Genomic DNA, 23,898 nt, shown 5'->3' on the forward strand with positions numbered 1-23,898 from the left:
CAAAATATGCACTTTTTTTATTTGAGTTATTTATTTATTCCCTTAAGGCAACAGATACACATTTAGTATATGATTGGCTATGGAAATATGGTAATCAAGTATTAATGCAGAATATATAAATACATAATAACGCTGTTTTTACACTGTCTGGAAGTAATACATCAAAGCTCTTTTAAGAGACATCATGTCACAGGCTCCGATAGAAAGTCAAGAATGAGGCTCTTAAATTGAACTGAAATAATGAGTTTATCTGCTTATCTCTATTCCACAAAGAATAACTGAGGCTTAACATTTCTCTTTCCTCCTGTAGTTTCGAACCTACGACCCCTGCAAGCAACTGTGGTGCAGTCACCCTGACAACCAGTACTTTTGTAAAACCAAAAAAGGTCCTCCGGTGGATGGAACAGAGTGTGCACCAGGAAAGGTGGGAAATGACTCTGAATTACCTTTGAATTATTTCTTTTAGTACTAAGTAAGATAGTAAGTAGAGAGAAGATCCTGAGATGGGTGTTAAAGGCACTTTAATTTTCCTCCTGTCCCTTAGTGCTGACTTTTCTCCGGTCTTTGTCATGTTTTTAGTGGTGCTTCAAGGGTCATTGCATCTGGAGATCCAGCCAGCAGCCTCAGGGCCACGACGGGAGTTGGGGCTCCTGGTCTAAGTTCGGCTCTTGCTCCAGAACATGTGGAGGTGGAGTTCGCTCCCGCAGCAGACAGTGCAACAACCCTCCGTGAGTGCTGGGGTAGTGAGGAAACTGATTCTGGGTGGAGAGTACACTGAAACAATATCAGCTACTTTTTCAGTGGCCAAATAGTTTATGTGATCTGTGTATTCTTCCAATAGAGGACATATGTATATATATCTCTGCCATCTGTCTTTGTTACTGTTTATTTACTTAATTTAACATATTTTTCAGTTTAATAGATAACTCCAACTGTACACAGTTGTACCGTACACAGGCACAAAATATAATAATAATAATAATACCACACAGGAAGTGGTGCATTTTGTACTATTAATGAGGATAAATGACAAGAATAATCATTATTTAGAATGGGATTCTCAGTCTACTGTGATCTGCAGGCACTGGGCTTGTTTAATAAGCATTCATCACACTTTGATTTGCCTTTGATGATCACATTAAGCATGCATCACCATCATGTTTTTCTATTCTGTACACTGATGCACATTATTTGGAAATGGAGAAGTCATTACTCAATTCACTGTTTACAGATTGTGATTGCTTCATCCAGTATTTATTTATTACCTATTCTGGACCTGTGACATCAGACAATGTTAAATTAGTTTGTCCTACCTTTAGTAGAAATGCTGCAGGTGTATTCATACACTATACCATATACCAAACTTCAAAGGTTTTCAGTATGTAGAGTAATAAAATAAAGGAACTCAAGAAAGTTAAGAAGCAGTTTAAAAACAGAGAAGAGTATCTGTGTCCCTAGATATTAATTCACACACTGTATGTACGTGACATACTAATGGTTGCATACTTATCATCAAAGTATACATTAGTAAACAAATAAAATCAATGTAACATTTGACACTAACAGGAAATGATAGAATATGTGTGACATTAGATGTCAGTCAAATTGCCAATTAAAGTTCACATCATTGTTTGTTTTTTTTCCAGCTGTGAGTCGCTGCTCCATTTCCTTTGTGCTTTGCATTGAGGGGGAATCGTTAAAGTCAACAGTAGGCTCAAAAACAAGCAAAAAAACAAATTTAGTTTGCATAATGTTGGGATTCATTATAGATTTTTTTGCTCCTTTTCCAATGTGAACACAAAAAAAAACACTGCTTAGAATCAGCATGTTCGGTCAGTCAGTTGCTCACAGCCGGAGGAATATAAAACCCTCAGGAAACATGAAATATGTATGAATTTTTGGGGAAAATATTTTGGTTTGTTTTTGTTTAAGTTTAAGTTGCGAAGCTGGTCGAGAGTTGCAGTATGTTTGGCGTCCGACAGCATGTGTATTGTATCATTTCCTGTTGTAAAATGTACATCGATTTCTTGCAATAAAAACAAAGAACAGCATATTATAAAGATTATGAATGCATAGCACATACCACATATATGTAGTGCATCCATGATGGAAAACATCTTTAAGTGCATCATTTTGTTTTCTTGTCACTGATCAGGCCTGCCTACGGTGGTCGAGATTGCCCCGGCTCTGCTTTTGACTACCAGATGTGCAACACAGAGGAGTGCGCTGGCCCTTACGAGGACTTCCGTGCTCAGCAGTGCATCCAGAGGAGCAACAAATACCACAACAACATCAAGCACACCTGGCTGCCATATGAGCACCCAGATGGTAAGTCTGTAAAGAGCGATGCAAAGGTGGTGCTCTCTTTTAGAGGCAAGCGTCAAGTTCCTAGTAAGTAATAAGTGGACAGGGGATATTTGCAGGATCAACTCTGTCTCATGGATGTTTAGATTCAGGTGGTCGTTATTACTCCTCTGTGTCCAGCTGATGTCTATCCGATTATGAAGATTCTAACTAATGTGTGTGCATGTTTTTGTGTTTTCAGAAGCCCGTAAGTGTGAGCTGAGCTGTAAGTCAAAGGAAACAGGAGAGGTGGTGTTCATGAACCAGGTGATGCATGATGGGACCCGCTGCAGCTACTCAGATCCCTTCAGTGTGTGCGCTCGAGGAGAGTGTCTGGTAAGTCTGTACTTAAACTATGTGCATATATAAAAATACTCTGAGAATGTTTTTCCACGAAAAACTAAATTAACCCGTTAAAAAAAAATTCTTTAAATTACACCCACTAACTCTCATTCATTGGACACTGAAAACTCCAGACTCTATGAATATGTAATTTTTTTCAAAAACGGAACAGTTACTTCACTGAAAAGTGTGTTTTTAGTGCCCGAGCACTGTACGTTTCAAGCTTCCACACACATTTTCTTAACCTCGGATTTAGGGTGAGCACCGAGAAACTGTCCTCTTTCAATGTTTGAATTTGGTAATAGCCCTTTAGTACAAACTCATAAACTGCATATACTTTGTCCTGCATAGGGAAGCTCAAACATACAACTGAAATGACAATAAGCAAAACGCATTTTGAGTGAAAGAGGTTGGGGGTTTGGGACGGTTTAAATATCACATATCTCTCTACAGACTTTCCATCATTTTTTTAAAGCGACATGAATTATCATCTCTGAGTAGACTGGTATTTTGTAAATGCCAATGAAAAAAAGATTTTTTTTTTATTACATTTTACATTTAATACACAACATTTGATCAATAGAAGTGCAATTGAAATACAAATGCACAGCTATATAAAATGAAATATTTTTATGTAAATAACATTCTATATAATACATTGCATATTTCTTTTAGATGAAATGAAAATACAACAAAAAAAGATAATTTGTTAAACACATGCTGTTGCCTTTTGCAGTACTTTCTTTTACACTAGAGACCAGCCTCCTCAGTGGAAAAGTGGAGCGCCAGGAGCAATATCTAATAAAAAATATCACCTGACAAAGAGCTGAGTTTGGAAATGCCATTTCCCCATCGTTCCTTGACCTTTACTAGCATGTATTTTGATGATGAAAATAGTGTCCTTCAGAAGAGTTATGCAGAATCTTGATGTCTAAATTGTAAAGAATTGTGAGGGAGATACTGCACACCTCTCTCCGTTCTAACAAAAACACATACAGGACTTATTTTGTCTCAATATTCACCTTGGACATAAAGTTGAGACTTTTATTGCTGCAGGCCAGCCACTCTGTGTTTTGGCTACACTCCTGTTATGTCTGGGTGTGTTTCCAATATGCATCATCTCAAACCAGGCTCTGAACCAGATGTGTGCAGCATTTTCCCATGGCATCATCTTCCCTGTGGAGTAATCTCAGTCTGTATAAAAGTCAGACGCAGCGTTGCCCTCATTTGATTGACTGTCTTCGCCTTTCACCTTCACAGCACGTAGGCTGCGACAAGGAGGTCGGCTCTTACAAACAGGAGGACAAATGTGGAGTGTGTGAGGGAGATAATTCCCACTGTCGCACCGTGAAGCTGACGCTCACCAAGACGCCCAAAAAGAATGGTAATTATCAACAGGCCGGTGCTGAAATCAGCAACTCTCCCTCAGATGAGTCATTATAAGAGATGCTGTCATCATGAATCTCATCCAGAGACCTTGAACACATCTTACCAATCATCTGTGTATCCCACATCTATAATTCTGTATCCCATCCTCTCATCAAGCAACAGACCAAACTTTCTCTCCGATGTCTTGACTCAGAAACAATTGGCGACTAGAATGGGTTCTCTCTGTTTAAGGCTCCCAGCTGTACTCTGTTGTTTCTCTTTGTCTTGGCAGGAATGCTGAAAATGTTCGACATCCCAATAGGAGCCCGCCACATTGTTATCGAAGAGAATGAGACCTCCCCTCATATAATTGGTGAGTGTGTCTCACATCTTTGCTATGAACCATGGAAACACAAGATTCTATTGGTGCTAAGTAACGGAATTGCTTTGTGAATGAAATTTAATAACATAAGGCCCAGGCCTGGGTGTGTACAGTGTGTGTGTGTGTGTGTGTGTGTGTGTGTGTGTGTGTGTGTGTCTGTGACCTCTGACGACCGCAGTTGCTGGGTTATTATCTTGTAAGAAAAGCTGTATAATGTCATTGACTGGTACATACCAGAGCAGAACAGTCACCAAGTTTAACTTCTTTAGTCAATAAAGAAGGAAACTAAAGGGTCAGTTCGTCCAATACACACACAGAAATATTAACAGCTTTGGCTTTGTTAGTCTGGGTTTTGAGTACAGGAATAAAAGAAGATATTATTAAAAAAAACGAACAACTTTGGGGTATTTAAGATTAGAAAACACGCAGCATTGTCAGAATGAGAGTTTGAGAGGTCACAGAAAACAATATGATAGGTTTAAGATATGGAAATGTGCTCGCATTAGGTCCAATGTCTTGCTAGTTTTACCACAGACTGCAATGTTAACGATTTTTAATAGAAAGTAACCTCTATATTTATGCTCCTCATTCAAGCTCCTTACATATAAAGTTCAAATTGAAACCTAATTACAAACGTGAATGGATAAGTGTAATAGCAGTGTAAAAATTATAGTTCTAACCCTTTACAATTTAGTAAATGCTGATTGAAATTCTGGAGAGCATATTGTTTTAGCAATGGCCATCACATAAATAATAAGGTGAAATCTCAAAATAAATATCATCAGCTACTGCTATGGTTTTTTCTGTGCACTGGCTCTGTATTGCAACAGCTGTGAATTCACACTGACTACGCAATTTATAAACTTCTCAGAGCCAGCTTTCAAGCATAAAGGGCATATTTGATACTCGGGGGATAGAGTTTCAGTGGAATCTTCCTATAAGAGATCTCTCTATCTAGATGCCTCTCATGTAGAGATATATAGATCAAATAGAATGCCAGAATACAAGCTTATACATAATTAACATACTGTCCGGTACTCATAGCTAGGAAGGATCCCCCCCGTGGTGTTTATTGTTACACAGAAATGCTGTCAATGTCAACTTGCTATCCAAAGTCTCACGTCATCTTGTCTGAATTTGATACTTATCACACTGTAGTTATGAAGTGAAGTTTCTTGTCCCTTGAGCTCAGCACAATAAAAGTATTTACAACAGCATTTCTACAGTAAAGGAGATAAGCATGGTGTGCCGTTTCTTATATTATATTATCTGCTTAATCATAATTAATTTTGAGAACCGTTTTTAACAGGGACCAATAGAAATTCACCATTTGTTTTTCAGATAAGCTAAAAAGGTACATTATTTCTCCCAAGAGAATATAACAGTAGTCAAATAAATTGAGAGAAATGTCAGTGGCTTTCAGTTTGAGCTGAATGAGTTTTTAGAACATGCTGCATTAATGAGGGTTTCATCTTTATATGTATTGTGTCAGACATAATCAGCGCTCTAAAGTGTCCTCAGGTATGAAAAAGAGTGACAGGCTCATATCTGTCAGCTTACAATATCTCTGTGTGTGACTGACGAGGATGAGTCAGGATTACTGTGGCATTCAGTCAAAGCCTCCTGCTCTTCTTTTCTTCACTCTTTTCCTCTGGCTTGTATTAGCTCATGGGAAGAAGAGATGACACACAACTTGGAGAAATAACTGTTGGCTAACCACACCGCCAAACATCTCAAAATACATACTGACACGTTCCCTGCTTAAAGGCAAACCTCCAAGTGGTTTGGCGTGAGAGGGCTGATCCCCAGTTTCTGTTCAATTTTTGGAGATTTTTAATGAATGAAACTGAAAACTACATAATGAGCACACATTCTTTCCCCCCCACACATGCTTAAAACGTTTTTTTTGTCACTACTGGCAGCTGTGAAGAATCAAGTTACCGGAAACTTCATTCTGAATGCAAAAAGTGAAGACGCTCAATCGAAAACCTTCATTGAAAATGGTTTACAGTGGGAGTATTCCATGGATGGTGAGAAGGAGACCCTCAAAACAAGCGGTCCTCTGCATGAAGGCATTGTAGTGCTGGTGAGTGGTACTGGATGATCACTTTTTACACGGCTTTTACCAGAACTTCTAAGCTCCTCTAAAGAACCTTCCTTCTTCACCTCGTTGCAGGTCATTCCCCAGGAAGAAGATGCAAAGATCAGCTTGACATACAAGTATATCATACATGAGGATCTGTTACCGCTCATTACCAATAACAACGTTCTTCTGGCTGAACTTGACACCTACGAGTGGGCACTGAAGAGCTGGTCTCAGTGCTCTAAACCTTGTGGGGGAGGTGAGTGAGTGTATCTAGTGAGTGTGAGTGAGTGTATAACTCATAGCTCAGAATGTGATCAGACAACAGCAAAGATGAGTCTATATACTGTATATGGTCAATTAATCTAGTAGTCGAGTCGTAGAAAATGAACTGACAATAGTTTCATAGTGAAGACTTGATTCTTTTCTTTTTTTAGTTGTTGTAAATGAAATATCTTTAGTGTTGGAGCAACAAATGAAACCATTTAAAAGTCCAAATTGAAATCACTTGGGATTTAGGAACTTTTATGATCCACTAAAGAATGAATCTATGACCTGAACAAATAATGAAGAGCTTAATCAGTAAAATGGAAATAAGCATTTTTTATATCTTGATGAAATTAGATGGCACTGGCACAAGTTCAAAAAAATTGGGATTTCAAATTTATGAATGTAAACTTTTCCATCCTTCAGGTATTCAGTACACAAAATATGGATGCAGGAGAAAGAGTGACAGCCGTTTGGTACATCGTAACTTTTGTGAAACCAGCAAAAAGCCCAAACCCATCCGCAAACGCTGCAATGTTCAAGAGTGCAGCCAGCCCACGTAAGTCACCTCCAGCTGTAGATGGTCCATTCACGCTATTTATATTTCAGCTAATGCAGCAACAACTGTGACAATAATGCTTTCACCTCCATATGTCTTTACTGATCCATGCCAATTTAGAGAAAGTCTAAGTGTTATTCTTGACTAGTGGAGGAAAAAGTGTAATTGCCATTCGATTGCATTGCAAGCTTTTCAAAGAGCCTGCTGTGCTGACAGGTGGGTGGTGGAAGATTGGAGTCCCTGCAGTAAGACCTGTGGGAAGCTGGGCTACCAGACTAGGGTGGTGCAGTGCATGCAGGCGCTTCACAACGGCACCAACAGGCCCGTCCACAGCAAGCACTGCACCGAAGATCGTCCGGAGATGAGGAAAGCCTGTAACCACACAGTATGCCCCGCCCAGTGGAGGACAGGGGCGTGGTCTCAGGTGAGAGAACGGGACGCCAGCTGCTCTCAAGTTCAAACTTAGCCTAGTTGTAATGTAAGAGTTTACAAAGTGAAGATTTAAAAACAGAGCATTTATCAGATACTTCACTTTCTGTGCCCACAGCCAACAGGACTTTGTTTTATGTAAACTACAGCGGCCATTGTCTATTTGCAAAGGGACATTTGGGTGCATGAAGTCAGAGTGAATAACAATTTAAACTGGCTTGTTTCCTATTAAAAAAAAATCAAGCTCCTTTTACATATAAACGAATAAGACCTGAAAGAAAAAAAATATAGAAGGATGGTAACGCTTGATTTGAAATGATGCGCATATTCAAGCAAAACAGGAGGAGTGACATTAATTAAATTAGTGTTACTGCTGCACTGTGAGGGCAAACCTGAGTCTGCTCACAGACTTGCTGTCAACGTTGACATATCCTGTTATAAATTTCATCATTGTTGAGATATTGTTGTAGAAAAGTTGTATGTGGAAGAGCCTGACTTTCAAGAGCTGTGACGTAATAAATATGTAAGTCAACAGGTTTCCTGTAACTTAACTTGTATGCGTCTGTGTATTTGTATGTGTGTGTTTGTGTGTGTGTGTGTGTGTGTGTGTGTTGGTGGTGGTGTGGCAGTGTTCGGTGTCCTGTGGCGAAGGGATTCAGCAAAGGCAGGTGGTTTGCAAGGCCAGTGACAACACCATCGGAGAATGTGAGGGCGAGAAGCCAGAAACAGTCCTCATTTGTAAACTAAGTTCTTGTCCAGGTGAGATACACGTACACACATACACGTAATATATAAGCAATATATATTATATTATATTATCCAATATTCACCGGTTGCCATCTGTCCTTCATCTGTCCTTCATAGTCTGTTAAAGACTGTCACTGCATAATAAAGTAATTCCCTTTTCGTGATGAATGCAGAAAGACTATAAAGAAGTTGAACAAAGATTTGTCTGCTACATCACGCACATTTAATCATAATCCTCTGGGAGAAGAAGCAAGGCCAAATAAGGATACTTCACAAAGCAGATACTCTTTAATGATGTTTTTTCTGACTTTGACATTGTCTCACAGCCCCCTCAAACTGAACATATGGTTTGGTTTTCTCACATGATAATTACCTCATGTAACCGAGCAGACTTCAGTCAGTAGAAATGCAAATGTAACATGTCTATGAACTTACCTATGTCAGCTATGTCAAGAAATTGGTGCAACAGTCCCAAAGCGTGGGCTCAAATCACCAAAAGTTATGTGACTGTCACATAGCAGCTGATCTCACTCGACTTGGTCCCTATTACACACCAAGGCCCGTCTGAATAGCTAAAGGAAACTGTCTAAAATTAAAGATATTTCAGCTTCTGTGTCAAAACATTTCTGCATCCTCCTGCAGCTTTTGTCATGTTGTTCATGTTGGGAGCCATCAAGTTTTTTCATTTCCCTGCACAGGCAGTGAGTGGAAAATTGAGTGTTTTTGTCGAAAATACGAAAAGGTCCAGGTTGTACCCTGCATTCTCTAATAGCATCAGGCTCTATCATAGCTTTCTAACAACACGGCTTACAGTAGCAAGAGGCTGTCAAGAGCTAATCATTGGTTTCATGGGTGCTTTTTTGCCTAATTTTGTCATCCACTCCAGGACAGCTAATGTCTTCTCTCACCATTGAAACGTTGGAAAACTCCACAATAAAAGACGAAGCTGTACACCAAAGGGCTCCTGAAAACCCTGTCCATAAAATCTCTTCAAGTAAGTCAATATGTAATTTGTTTCAGAGATTGAATGTTTTTTTCGTCATGCTTTTAGTGATGTCCTCTCTCCTGTTATTGCTAGATGAGCCATGTCTAGGGGACAAATCGATTTTCTGTCAAATGGAGGTTCTTGCACGTTATTGTTCCATCCCTGGATACAATAAACTTTGTTGTGAGTCTTGCAACAAGAAAGATCTTGAAACATACACTCATGACCTCCGAAACACCCCAGCAGTTTCAGCTGAACCACAGACCTCCTCACCCGCTCACCCCGCATCACCCAAGGCTCCTCCACCTGCTACGACCCAAAACCCGCCACAAACCACTAAAGCCATCGGCAGACGGCTTCGCTCCACTGCCCTGGTGCCAACCACCGCTGCCGCCGCCGAAGCCTCGCCATCCGTGGGTGCTGCTCTGCCCCAGGGTCCCACCAGCAACTCCTTCCTCTCAGCTGGGAAAGGAGACTCAGACCCGGGGCCTCTTCTACCTCCGGGGCCTCCACGGCCCACAGCAGACTCCAGTGGAGGTGCCGCTAAAGAGCACAGTCCAAACAGCACTTTAGGCCCAGTCGCTGCCAGGTCAAGAAGGGACAATTTAGGATCCGAGAGGGACTCGAGTCACAGAACCCTGTCAGCTCAGAAATGAAAAGTGAGCGATGTTGTGAACGTGCTGCTCAGTGAGACTGTCTCATACATCAGCTCACCCTTGCAGCATCTGATAGACTCGCAGTCTTGCTGCAGATATTTTCTTTCTTTTTTTTTTTTTTTTTTTTTTACAAAGATTTCTTTTTTCCATGCCAGTGAACTTAGACCAGACCAGAGATGGTTACCTCATCAAAACTCCAGAGTGATCCGTGTGCAGCATCGCTCTGCCCTCTGTGCTTCAAATATGAAACGGAAGAAAAAAAAATGTTGTCAGGTGCTGTAAACTAAAACGACTACAAGACGTGTTCAAAATGTGATGACTGCATTGCTACATTCATGTTTTTATCTGTGTACAGTTGTGTAAGCCTGTTTTTTCAAGTGCATTAGAACTACTATTGAACTTGTATTGTGAACATGTGAGGAGAGGTCAAAGGCCATGTTTCAGCTTTGGAGACTAGAGCGTGCCACCAGAAACGATTATGAATCTTACCAGTGCTCAATTGTAATCGATTATTATATCCATAATTAAAATATATACAATTTAATGATCCAAAGTACATTTGCGGATTAATAATCTTATTTTCTTATTCAGTTTTAAGAGTTAATATAATTTCAAAATGGAATTTCAAAGCAATTTTTAAAAAGCTTTCAAATTTGTTTAAATCCCATTTATTGTTGTCTCACAATTCATTGACTGCAACAGCTTCCATCTCGTGATTGCTCTCGTTTAAACACAGCTCTCACATTTAAAGATGTGTGAACAGTGTGCGGCTGAAAAATGACTCACTGCTCAAGCTAACTTCAAAAGCACGTTTAAAGCTTGTTGCGCTTCCTTGCTCAGAGTTAGATGAGGAGGTCGATGCCCCTCAGCTATGGAGGTAAAGCCAGAAGGCTGTTAGCTTAGCATAAAGACCTGAGGCAGGGAGAGGCCGTTAGTTAAAGCTCACTAATTATCACTAACAGTTTTTGGTTTTAGGGATTTCTGTGCTAGTAGCAATTTCTTCACAAACTGGATGCAGTGAATATTTTAGTGTTGGACATATTCCTTCACAGACATAAGAGTGGTAATGATCTCATCTTTTAATTTTGAGCAAGAAAGCGTTTATGCATATTTCCGAAAATGGCACTTAAATGCAAAAGTAATGAATCCCTTTGAAACTGATTCTCATGTAACACCTGTTGAGTCTGTAATTTTTCCAGTGGCACACTCCAGTCTCCATAGCCATCACTCCTGGCAGGGAGCTTCACAGCTTCTCTGTCCCCGGTGCTCTTTTGTTTTTGTTTGTTCCGTAATCCAACGTACTGGTGATCATCCTCACTGGTAAGAAATCATGACTGTTTGTAAGCCAACCCCACTGTAACGTGCCTCTGTCTGCCTTTGTGGAAGTCAGTCACTTACGCTTTAAAAACAAAAAGATTTAAGAAAAAAAAAACTCATTATGTTATTTTTTGTAACTGATATATTTTACAGATAATAATGTATATAGTGTAAATTTCAAGTTATGAAAAGAAATTAACAAACAGGAATAGAATGGAAAGTATGTTGCAATTGGAAAATACAGGCGATGCTGTAAGTCTGCAGACTGTGGTTGGTCAATACTGTTACACCATTCCTGCATTGCAGTTCATAACATCATTATGTTTATTGTATAGTTCTTGTATATACGTACGTGAATGAAAGCTTTAAATGTTAATATTTATTGAATTTTTAAGTGGTATGGAGAACAAAGTAAAACACATTTGAAAGAATTGAGATTCCTGTTACTGCTCTGTTCCATATTCAACCATTTAACCTCCATTCGCTGTTTTAGTTACGTACTTGGCTTTTTTATTTAGAGGAGGAGATGTGCGACTGCGTGAAGGAAAATTTGTAAAAGCTACTGTGATTACTGTAACCTTTAATTCGCAGACTAATTTAGTCATATTTAGAGGCACCTGTTATGTAGTCATGCTATTAATGTGATATTCAAAATATTTTTGCAGTGCGATGCATGAAAATGAATCAGGCAAAATAGGCACATTCAATCACTTTTTTATTTTTGTCCAGTCTTATGCAGGGACTCGTTTCAGTTCGTCATGTGTCAACGGACAAGTAATGACTCCTAATTGGGTAATCTTAATGAGGTTTGAGTGGCACACTGTGGCATTAATTCCTATTATAAGCCAACTTCCTCCTGCCAGTTTGACACTGGGCTGCCAACACTGGTCTCTGCCAGCTCTGCTCTGCATTGTTGGAGCTCAGCGTCTCCTCCAGGCAGCACTTCAGCTCTCGCTGAAAGGGCAGTCTGCTGAGCAGCTGGGCTGTACCGAGCCTCCGTCTCTCAGTCTTCCCCTGAGTGATGACAGGGTGCTGCTGTGATGTGGGTGTCACACAGACTCAGTCAGCCCAAGGTGGCGCTTGCTGTGAGACGTCTGCGGAGATGTCTGGTGAAATCCAGCTGTGCTCGGGGCAAAGCCTGATTGACAATGGACTTGGGCAGCCACCCCTGAGAAGAACATAATCTTTGTTAGATCCAGGCAGTCCTGGTAAGCAAAAGATGGTGAGTATCAGCTAGCTGGCCTGCTGCTGTACAATTAATATGTACTGTTGTTATGAAAATATAAGAAAGTATGCAGTACTACAAAAAAAAACCAGTTATATCCATCCACCCATCCATTGTCTATGCAGCTTATCCTTAAGGGTCACGGGGAGGCTGGAACCAAATGAAATTAAAAATCAAGAATGAAAATATAGAAAACAGTTTCACAAAATAATGTTAACTGAGACTCAATTTTTAGTTGCATTTTCCTTAGCTTTCAACCGCTTTATAGCCTTCAATAGCAAATGGAGTTTTGTCAGTCGTCACTCGTTAGTCCTTAGCTGAGAAAGACCAAGGGCTTCTGGCAGTGCCAGAAAAAGCTAGTAAGTGGATTTTGATTCAAAGGGGTTACTCCAATAATTTAATATTGCACTTCCATAAAGTTGAGGGACACAGAGACAGATTTTTGTTTTTAAATCAAAGCAGCAGAGGTAAAGATATCCTGATTTTTTTTTGTGCCAAGAATGGGTCCATTTCCAAAAATGCTGGATCCTATATTTCCCATAATGCAACTCAATAGTGCTTTTGATTTTAACCTCCCTATCCACTATGTGTCCACTTCCATTTTATGTTTTCACAGGATGATAGCTACTTATCATGACGAGTAAACTGAATTTTAATTTGTAAAATTGTGGACAACTATTTTGTAGGTCAAGAGTGAAATCTGTGGTAGTAGTGAGAGAAAGGAGCAGTCAGTGTGATCCCTGCCTGATTAGCATTGTGCTGTTGATCTTGGGACAATATTAACAAAGAGAATGAATATAATTGCAAACATTTCTACAGAGGTGAATCCACGATATTGGAACTCATTTTAATATACTGCTTCATTGACACAGATGGATTGGTTGTCGTATTGTTTTGTTTTTAAGTTGTTTATTTATTGCACACAGCAGAAAATGGCCAATCTAATTACTGAACAACTAATCTACTGATCTAATCACTGATGAAAGCTTAGCGGAGGTGCTGGAGCCACTGGAAATACACCTGCACACTCCCATCTGTGCAATATTAATTTATTACACATATTTATCACACTAAATGAATACTGCACACAGTGAAGTCTGGAGATGCTTTTCACTGTTCATAAAATGGAAAATACATATGAATTTACCTTTACGTCCATATTGAGAAGCCATGTGAAGTGACTTTTTCTTGTATCCTCATCCAGAGCCTGAATGATGATGCAGGTTGGTCCGTCCTCTGCTCTGTGTACGTGAAACCAAATAAATTAAATCATGATTATTCAACCAATATTCTTATTTCCAAATGAGAACATCCACAAACTGCTATCTGCTCTCTTGTGTTAACATATAGAAAGTAATTCAAATTTACTGGGGCCTATTATCACATTGCTTGCAGCATGACTCCAGGGATGATAATGTTGGTCCAGGTTTGTGAAGACTCAGATGTCTCAATAACTATTAGCTGATTGACGTGACATTTTGTAAAGCCATTTATGTGCCCCGCAGGATGAATTCAAATTGATGATCCCTGAACTTTTCGTGTAGCACTACCATCAGGTCAGCATTTAAACTTGTCCAATTACTTTGATCAAATGTCTGCTTGAGAACACGGTATGCATTGGTCTTGCTAAACATCACCATGGCAGCATTGTCATTGTGAGTTGAAGTTAGCATTTAGCTCAAAGCAGCGCTGTGCCCTCTGCAGACTGCAGGCGTTTGCAACATTTACTCTGGTATGTGTCAATTTAAATATGATGGCTTTTCCTCTAGCTTTTCTGCAAAATCCTCTAATCCGTCTAATAAAGCATTTTTATGTCACACATATGAGATATGACAGCAGCCATGTAAGGCCTCTGATATTAGCTGGTGCTGCATATTGCCACATTGATTGTCAGAGTAGAATAAAAAAAACTTTTTCTGTTTGTTAAGGCATCTTTCCACCTGGACCACTGATAATACTCTACTCGGACTTTGTATACAATGGGAGGAAGTTTATGAAGCTGTTATGCACGTTATGTTTGAACACATGAGGATTAATGTACAGTTGAAAGCCAGTTGTCATGATACCACTGTACCTCACAAAGCCTGCCTGAGGTGGGAAGGACTCCAGCTGAATTGTTGCTCCTCCAAGATAAACGCTGGACTTTTGTTTGCAACTGTGTCTGACACTCAGGAAATCCCTTTGGCCAATCAGATTTCCTGCTGTCTCGGCTGAAACCTCGTGAGTGACAATAGTTTCAAGTCCAACATGCTTCAGAACCTACAGGTCAAGAAACACAAACATCGCATTTGGTTTGCAAAGCAGTGCAGGGCTATGTGCAATGTGAGAATACATTTCTTGCTGCAAATAAATACCATGACATGAATGAATTATTGCGAGAAGCAGAAACGTGCAGACATGAAGTACCTTCATGAAGCAAAAAGAAGTCTTATATAGTTTGTAAACTAAAAAAAAAACAACTCTTAAACTCTCTGCATTTTCAGAACTGTTCCAAAAGTCTGAATGGAAATTGGAAATAGGTCATTTGTGTATTCTGTATTCACCTTTAGCATGGAATCTTTTGCAGAGCGACATGAAATTAATTCAAGAATCATTCTTGTGTAAAATCTGAGTTCACTATGCTGTATTTTGGTTTTTCTGTCCTTAACTATGATGTTTTATTTGTACTGCTGACTGTCTTTGCAAGGTATCCCTTGAAATGTCACTCCTGGTTAAACTAACATTATATAAAGTAGAATTAAAAGACAATATTTCTATAACCTGTTTCACAATTGATGAAATATCAAATTATGGAGCCATGTGTGAGTTGTTGAAAGGGCAGCAGCTCACTTTGATATGCTGTATGCTCGGGTTCCACTGGTGCATCTCCTCCACTCTGACAAACAGGATGTCATAGAGTTCATCTACGCTGCCATCTAAGACCGCATCCAGCCTGAAGACCCTCCGGGCCCCTGGTATCACTTTGCTACAGATCACATCCCCGTTGCTCTAAAAAGCAGCAACAAACATAGCAGAACAGTGGTCACTTTGGTTCAGCCTATTTCAGTGTTTGGAAATCACAGAATCAACCAGAAGTAAGGACTGGACTTTCTCTCAATCAAATGTTACCTCCGTGATCTCGACCTTCCACTCGTCTTTGTCATCCAACACGCTGAGAGCCTTCCTCATTGCTTCTTGGCCTTGTTGTACATAGAACAGCTGATCCTCTGGTGATGGCACAGGCTTTATATCTTCAGGTTTGGGCTCTAAAAAACATTTTTTCTTGTTATCTTTCAACAACTACACTCATAATGAAACCAACAGAATTATGTTTTTGTTTTACCATTGTACTTAAATCCAGCATGTGCTCTCATGTGATATTGGATCTGTCCCCATCTCTGCAGGTGTGTGATCTCCTGGCCTATCACTGCCACAGCTGTGCGTTGAAGTCCTACGTTATCAATCAAGTAAAAAACAAACAAACAAAAAAACAAAAAACTTAGTATTCTTACCCAAAAAGCAGAATTAGCATGAAATCTTTCCTTCAGATTATTTATAGTTCATCATAGAGTCAAATAGTTTTTACCTGCCATACTCCTCAGATGTGGGTAGGAGATTCCACAGCAGAGCTTTACAACAGCTGGCAGCATGTTGTCTGTCTTCAGCAGTGACAGCAAAGTGAGAGAATGTGTCTCTGGTCTTTATATGGGGTGTGAAGGACGCTCCATTGAGATAAGGGCCAGAGAAAAAGATAGGACCTCTTCTGAATCCTCTTCTGAAGGCCAAACCTGACAAGAATTTTATTAACTAAAACCTGACGTATATCCACACATTCTACCTTTTTAACTACGTGGTTAGATGCTAAACTGCGCTCTGTTGTACTATTACTTACTGTGTGCAATAAAGTTGAATCTAATCTAATCTAATCTAATCTAATCTGTCAATATCAAACCATATTAGATATTTGTTTGGGCACATGCAAGACTTATGGCATGGAAGAAATAAATCATTCTAAATCAGTGGCACATAACCTCCATAACAGGAAATTATTATTTTAAAGATCCCTGAAATGTGACCCTGAATAACAGAAACATTAACCACTGAATGTCACACTGATAAACCATCAGTTGATAATGTGAAAAGATGCAAATGCTCTAATATTTGCACTGCTTTATAAGGATTTAATCAAATACTGGAGTCATAGGTTGTGCGGTAGAATAAAATAATTTCCATTCTAATGATAATTACAGTTGACATGTCAGAGGGTTTGTAGATAGAGATCATTAATGTCATGCAGGCTGCACCATTAGCTCAGTTCTGTTCAATTGACCCTGAGGAAATAAGATGGTGGTCAGGGGAGGGGGTATGATCTGATCATTTCCTTCATCCTTTCTTCCCCAGTGCTAATGAGGACTATTTGCCAACAAGATATGCATGAGTGGCTCAGAGAGATCAGAGAACACGTGTTTGCTGGTTACCATGTCTGTGTGAATAATGATAAACCACATTCATTTTATTTTATCACTTACATTTATTTGTTTGTTTATGCATTCTGAACAGAATCCTCCTCAGAATAAAGGCTAGTTACAATATTTATGAAAGTATGATCTTAAAACACAATAATAGTGTTCATTTAATTTAATTCATTCATTCTGTCATTCATTCATCTGTACTGTTTTCTTTTCATAGCAGTGGCTCAGGTTCAACTGACCCCCAGACAAGGTATAGGTTCACATCTCCAGTCATTCGTTAATTCTTTAATTCATTTACTTTGAGCTGACCTCTTTTCAGGTCACTAGCTAGTAATGATGTCTGTGTAAAGAACATTCCCTAGGCACAATAATTGTTTATGATTTCATATATTCAATTATTCATTCATTCATCTCATCTCATGCTCTGCGAATACTTTTAAGGGTATTGGCTAGTGACCATATCTGTGTGAAGTATGAGCCCTGGAGAAAATGGTTCTAATTTAATCTAATTGAATCCTTATACACTAATTTGTGTTTTCATGCATCCATCCACTCATTCATCTATGCATGGATCTCTAAAGTGACTCTTTTTTCCCCTCTGGAGATCATTGTCTTAGTTGCTAGTTACAACTGTGTAAATGGATTCAATCATTCTTCACTAAGCTTACACATTCCCATTGTGGTCTATCTTTGGGAATTATTATTTCAAAATGCTTTATGATTTCATTAAATCATTCACTTATTCATGTGTGCATTCATTCATTTACTCAACTCCTTTTTGTGATAGTTATTATGTTTACATGAATTATGACTCCAGTTACAATAGTTCATGTTTTCCTTATGATTTAAATGATTCATTCATTCATTCATTCACCAAGCTCTATCAGGGTGAACCAAGAATCTGTCATCCACCTGACTTGTACGTCTTTGGAATGTGGAACAGAAACTGACCTTCATCTCTGTCCTCTCACTTTGCAGGGGCTCCACCTCTTTGACCTGGTATGGTACGAGGTATTATAGGGATCTCTGTGTTTGTGTGTGTGTGTGTGTGTGTGTGTGTGTGTGTGTGTGCCTGCATGTGTGTGCAAAGGGGGCTTACTGTCATATCTGTAAAATATTTGGTAGAGGGCCAAGTGCCGCCCTCTCTTCTCAATGCTGAAGTCCTGCTGATAGGGCACCAGAAAACAGCTGCCTCTTATCGCCCAGAGCCAACAGGTGTCCTTGTGGGAAGGATTTGTGACGCGAATGCTGAACTTCACCTGCTGACCAGGGCAGCAAACCTCAAACTGAGGTCACGCCACTGGGGATAGAAGCATAGCAAGGACTTATTTGTGGATAGCAAGGAGATACCTCTGGTGTCCGAAGCCACTCGGATGCTCAGCACGAACTTATTAGTCATGAGTGTGTGATGAAAATGCAAATCTACAGTGGCACCAAAGTGTGTCTCATCCAAATAATGCGAATAAAGTGTTATGCAATCCTGGAAATTCAGTTCACTTCATTGCAAAATTCACAGAATATATTCAGTGGCATGAAAGGTAACACTTAGAGCCCCAATGTGCACCTCATGACATAAGACATTTTCTTGAACACAAATTGAGGCAACTTTTTGTGTTGTACTTAGAACAGGGTCATTCAAAGTGTTTTAGACAACAAACTATGAATAAAACAGCAGAATAAATGAGAGAAAATTAACAGAAAAGAAAAGAAAATGTTGTAAGAAGTGACAGAATAGAATAAATTTAAACCGTAAGCTAAGACACGTCTCAGATTTTCTGGAAGTTGCGGTTGTTGCAGACCTGTGGTAAATAAGCAACGTGGTAGATACATCTTCTCCATTTTTGCTATATATTCTGTGAGCAATCAATGGACCAGTGTTGACCCGAGAAGTCAAGAGGGTTCAGCAGAGAATCAGCTACTTACTTTAGAACATTGTGTTTCTTCATTGCTCACAGCATCATCAGCGCTCTCTCTCTCTCGTTACATGAACAGAAACGCTGAGAGAAGGTTACAGCAGTTATAGCAGTAAAATAGAAGCATAATAAAAACAAGAAGAGAAACACTTACGACAACAATTAGAAAGTAAGTACAGATAGGTACCTCCCCACCCAAAGTAAGTGTGTAGAGCGAAAAGTTAGACAGGAGATGATGCAAAGCAAGGAAAGAAGTGCGTCTGTGTCTCCAGAGTGAACACAGTGTGTCTTCTCAGCAGGTAGCAGCAGGTCTTCCTGTCTTGAGTCCTTTGCACTGACACAATGTTTTGACTTGGTGTGGATCTTGTCAAGGTTTTTCTCAGTCTAAGCTCTGTCAAAATGGACAACTAACAACTGATGCGCTGTGTGTGGAAAGACAAGTAGGTTTCAGACTTACTTTAGGGCTGAATCAGGCCACTGAGCAAGTTTGTTAAGTTTGGTAATGATTTGTTTGGGCTAAATTGACCGCTCCTCTGTCTGCTCATTGTTTGAATGTTAAAAATGTATACTTCATGCGTAGTCACATCTATCTGATCTATCTATCACAAGACATGTTTTTATTGCTAATAATCAATAATCTTTTCATGACTACAGATCAAATTTGTTCTTATTATTTGATAAATAATACATCCGTCGCGTAGAACCATTATGACCTTGTAGCAGTTTACTGTGAGGCTGCTCTTGAGACTAAATGCTAATGTAAACATGCTGACATGCTCACAGCGAGACTGTTGACAGGTAATGCTCAACATGCTTACCATCTTAGCCCCATACAGAAGAAGTCCAAAGTGCCTTGAAGAATGAGACACCATGTGTTTACCATATGGACAAAAAATGTAACCACGATCTTTTCTTTTCCTTAACCAAAGTAGTCTACTTTTGTTGCCTCAAGATGCGAATCCCGTGTCACCTTGTACACCCACCATCTAGCCTGAGCACCTCCTTAGGACTCCCTAGGAGGATATATTAATGTAATATCTAGGACTGAGTTTCATGTTAATGTGTTGGAAAGTGATATAAATGATAGGGCTGATAATCAAGTTTGGGGTTATTTGTCTCTTGTGACATGAAAGCACAGACAGAGGCAGATTCAGTGTCTGCAGTCACACGATCTGCTGTGCTGTCTTCTCTATTATATCTCAACAAAAACTATTTTCAAAGTCAATCACTGACAAAATGGAGAAATACTGAGCTGCAGTGGTCTCCTCCTGGCTGGTTACCAGATATTTCACAGTTGTGCTACCAAACCTTAATATATTCGTGGATGAAATACAATAAAAACAAATGCTTTTGCCCATTGCTCAAACCAATTGTGACTACTTTCTTACATTTTACACCTCAATGATTTCACAAACTTACCTTTCTCAATTGCACAGCTTTAAAATTTGTGTTGTGATGTGCTGATTGTAAATGTCGTCAGTTGAAGCCATAAATACCCCAGTGTTTGCTACATCGACTGAGAAAGCTGAGCTCTCTGGCCCATGCTGGCAGTGGCTTCATTCATCAGGTTACTTTGCGTGCAGACTCTTTTATGGTTGGCGATGGTCACAGCATCCAGCAAAAACTGCCCGGGCTGAAATTGAGTGCGGTGGGCATCAGAGGGCAATTTAAAGCAGCCACAGTTTTCTCTTTGTAGCTCAGGTTCTGATATCTTCTTGCACAGCTAAAGCAGCCACAGCTTCGGCCTCTCTCCACTGCATTTCTTTAGTCATGTAGTGACATTTTAGCTGTTGTGAAGAGAATAAGGAAGCTGAAATAGTTATTCATGGCCACCAACTGTACATTTTAAATGAGATCGCCGGTGCAGGAAGAACATCAGATTTTGCAAGAGAGAGCAAGAGAACTCAGCTTTCTCAGTCAATATGGCATGCACTGAGGTATTTATTGCTTCAATTGACAACAATTACCATCAACACTGACATGACAGCCACAGAAAACATAGTGCAATTTTCCTTTAAGATAATTAGGCCAGCTGACCCTTTGCTAAGACACACCATCCTGATTTAAGTTGTTACGGTACTGCTGTCAAGCCTTCCAATCTTGCACAGCACATATGCAAATTTACCATTACGATTTTTAGAAATGTTTTGAAACAAAAAAGAAGGCTTGCTCATTTCCAGCGAGTCTGTACTCCAAATCCTCCCCTCAACCACATTCCCACTTCCATCCACCAGATGTTTTCAGACTTTCCCACCGGTCCCAATTACCTGAGTGCCTCGCCTACCTGCTCACCTGTTTCCACTTTCCGTCATCAACCATACAGTATATAAGACACACTTCCACTCAAGTTTCCTTTCTTGTGCCTTTGCGTTAATGCCTCTATAACTGGTCCCTGAACCCAGTACATCCACATAACCTCTGTTACGCTGGTGTTTTTCCCTTATCACCAAACAGACACAGTTAGGGACTTACGAATGAACACAGTGGAGCATTAAGCAGGTGAATAGCCAGATATTTCCTCAGAAGAGATATGAGAGTGAATATTGGACTTAGGTTTGTCTGGTGGCCACGACTCAAAATGAGTGTTGTTTCTCTGTAGCTGCTGGATAACTAAATAAGCAACTGTTGGCTAGGAAGTGTTCCATATCCACCATGGTCACTATTGTGTTCACAGCTTGTTTCCACTGAGCTTCAGTGGCCAATGAAATAAGCTGTTTCAGTTGTTTGCAGCTTGCATTAGAGGAGAAAAACACACACAGCACTCCTTTCCTTATATTTTTGCTCAGCCTGCTGTGTCTAAGCCCTAACGTTGCTTATTGGATTGTTTTTTTTTTCTTTGAATTATTGAGTTTGATTTCTATTTGTTACTGGTAAAAACAAAAAATGTTTTACATCTGTTCAGCAAGTTTGTCGCACTTTTGTGTCATCTCACTTTGGTCACCTCTGGTCCTGTTTTCTTTTGTGTTATTTCCCCTTTGATAGATGTGGCTTACCTCTCATGAATTCTTTGAAGATAATATGCAATTAATTTCTCAGTTGCTATGTTTACGCTAATGCATTTAAAGCAGGAAGCTGTGCAGCACATCCAAAATTATTAGCGAGTACAGAGCAAGTACATATTCTGTGGGGCTTGTTTTTGTCTGCCTAAATAAGGATGTTATCGAGTCTAATTGAATTGCTCATGCTCTTTTCAAATAGATTATTATTGGAGGGTGGTCAGATGGAGCAGCTGTGGCAATACTGTGGTAAAATGTACAGATCCTTCATGTGCTCTCTCAGCCCAAAGGTGATTTTTCTCAAACAAACAGCTGTTTTGTAAAGGATTCTTCTTTGTTCTTTAATGCCAATTCAGAGCATTCATGCTTTTCCTGAAAAAAGGGGACAAAACTAAACTTTCACTGCTTGAGACTATGAGGTTGGTCCATCTGTTGTACAATGAACACGCAAACACGAGATTTAGCAATTATCCTTCTGATGTTGCCTTCATTAGCTGGGATGAGATTTTTCAATATTTTACACAGTTTCATTCACTGATAAATGAAATGGCATTGGCTGTCTAATCTCATTCATGGTGTTTGGTGTGGGTTTAATCCAACTGCTGCAGCTCTCCAACTATGTAGGTCTTTTTCATCTTTCCCACCACAATACTTGGTGATGCTTTTTGATGTCTCCTACATACTGGCTCCAAAACATCTAAGAACAGGTAGCACCCAAAACAAGTGAAACACCCACATGTTTCACTTGAAATACTCTCTCTCTCTCTTGATGATGATGATGATGATGGTGAAGAAAATATCTGACTCTCCAGCTTGCTTGCCTACCTTTCTTGCTGTCACGGACTTCACTGCTCCTCACCTCTTTGCTCTGCCATACGTTGATCTGCTTTCGCACCCGACGTGTCAGCACTCCAAATTAACTGTCACCAGCTTCAAGCTCTGTTCAGGAGGGTCACATCACAACATCCATCAAATTTTACAGACACCTGAGTTAATTGGTTTCATAAGATCAGACAAACAATCATATGATACAAGCTGGACTGATAATGTTTTTTTGTGACATTTACATTGTTTTAAACTGCACTAGCCAGATGGTCAGAGTCAGTTTTGTAAAGAACCTGATACTGTCAGTTACAGATTAGTGATTAGGTAACCTGATCATATTAATATTTTTGTCAAATCCATCCTTGTGTGCAATGAAGTTGGATTACTCATTTGTTAGAGAATCAGACTGTAGTCTGAGGTGAGTGAGTGAGTGAGTGAGCAAACCTACCACCAAAGTACAGTCATGCTAATATGGGGGCATGCATTATTTATGAATTCAAGCTCAAATAATTTCACAGCCCAAACCTGTCTGTAAGTGATGAGTTTGCCCTTGCGCACCAGCATGGACTCTTTTCAAAGCAAGGAGGCTAATCTGTGCTGGTGGTGATATGAATGTGTTGAGTTGAGCAGGGAGATTTTCTACACTGCCAAGAGCACCTTTTGGTCTCAGAGGTATCACTTTGTACTCAAAATGATTAGACCCTTATTGCAAATTAGGTCTTTTGGCAAAATATACAAACTTTCACCCCCCCGAATAGAATCCCTCATAAGGCCACGCGTTTGCAAATCAGGTCTGTCTGAAGCACACTTGATGCAACCAATCAAGGGCCTCATTAGTTGCATCAGCTGTGCTTGTGATGGAACACATCAAATACCCAGACTGGCTAGGGGTTTGTTCACAGTGACGCTTGGTTGCACGTTTGAAATTTGGCTAAATCAAGAGAGTTCTCCAAACAGTTAAGGGAGGAGAGAGAGAGGAGGTCATTGATTTTGAAAAGTGTGGTCAGAAC

The 23,898-nt window shown here is 39.7% G+C and overlaps 2 protein-coding genes across 2 annotated transcripts in view; one reads left to right on the forward strand and one right to left on the reverse strand.

The window, feature by feature from the left end:
* The window catches only part of LOC139219574 (A disintegrin and metalloproteinase with thrombospondin motifs 14), a 41,265-nt gene extending 31,104 nt beyond the window's left edge, over positions 1-10,161 (forward strand). The window contains exons 11-23 of the mRNA XM_070851486.1: positions 311-424; positions 580-728; positions 2,156-2,328; positions 2,546-2,679; positions 3,946-4,069; positions 4,346-4,426; positions 6,358-6,521; positions 6,612-6,777; positions 7,212-7,344; positions 7,561-7,768; positions 8,403-8,532; positions 9,407-9,514; positions 9,599-10,161. Coding sequence (XP_070707587.1) covers positions 311-424; positions 580-728; positions 2,156-2,328; positions 2,546-2,679; positions 3,946-4,069; positions 4,346-4,426; positions 6,358-6,521; positions 6,612-6,777; positions 7,212-7,344; positions 7,561-7,768; positions 8,403-8,532; positions 9,407-9,514; positions 9,599-10,161 — 2,247 coding nt within the window. The remainder of the gene's footprint in view (positions 1-310; positions 425-579; positions 729-2,155; positions 2,329-2,545; positions 2,680-3,945; positions 4,070-4,345; positions 4,427-6,357; positions 6,522-6,611; positions 6,778-7,211; positions 7,345-7,560; positions 7,769-8,402; positions 8,533-9,406; positions 9,515-9,598) is intronic.
* A 2,380-nt stretch (positions 10,162-12,541) lies between these two features.
* On the reverse strand, positions 12,542-16,332 carry star2 (steroidogenic acute regulatory protein 2). The gene is made up of 7 exons (XM_070851487.1): positions 16,269-16,332; positions 16,026-16,133; positions 15,812-15,948; positions 15,533-15,691; positions 14,778-14,962; positions 13,851-13,944; positions 12,542-12,646 (listed from the first exon to the last, which is right to left on the reverse strand). Exons 1-7 carry the CDS (start codon positions 16,330-16,332, stop codon positions 12,542-12,544), a joined length of 852 nt encoding a protein of 283 aa, XP_070707588.1.
* Positions 16,333-23,898: the final 7,566 nt, after the last annotated feature.

The sequence above is a fragment of the Pempheris klunzingeri genome, chromosome 20 (assembly GCF_042242105.1).
Source record: "Pempheris klunzingeri isolate RE-2024b chromosome 20, fPemKlu1.hap1, whole genome shotgun sequence".
Lineage (NCBI taxonomy): Eukaryota > Metazoa > Chordata > Actinopteri > Acropomatiformes > Pempheridae > Pempheris > Pempheris klunzingeri.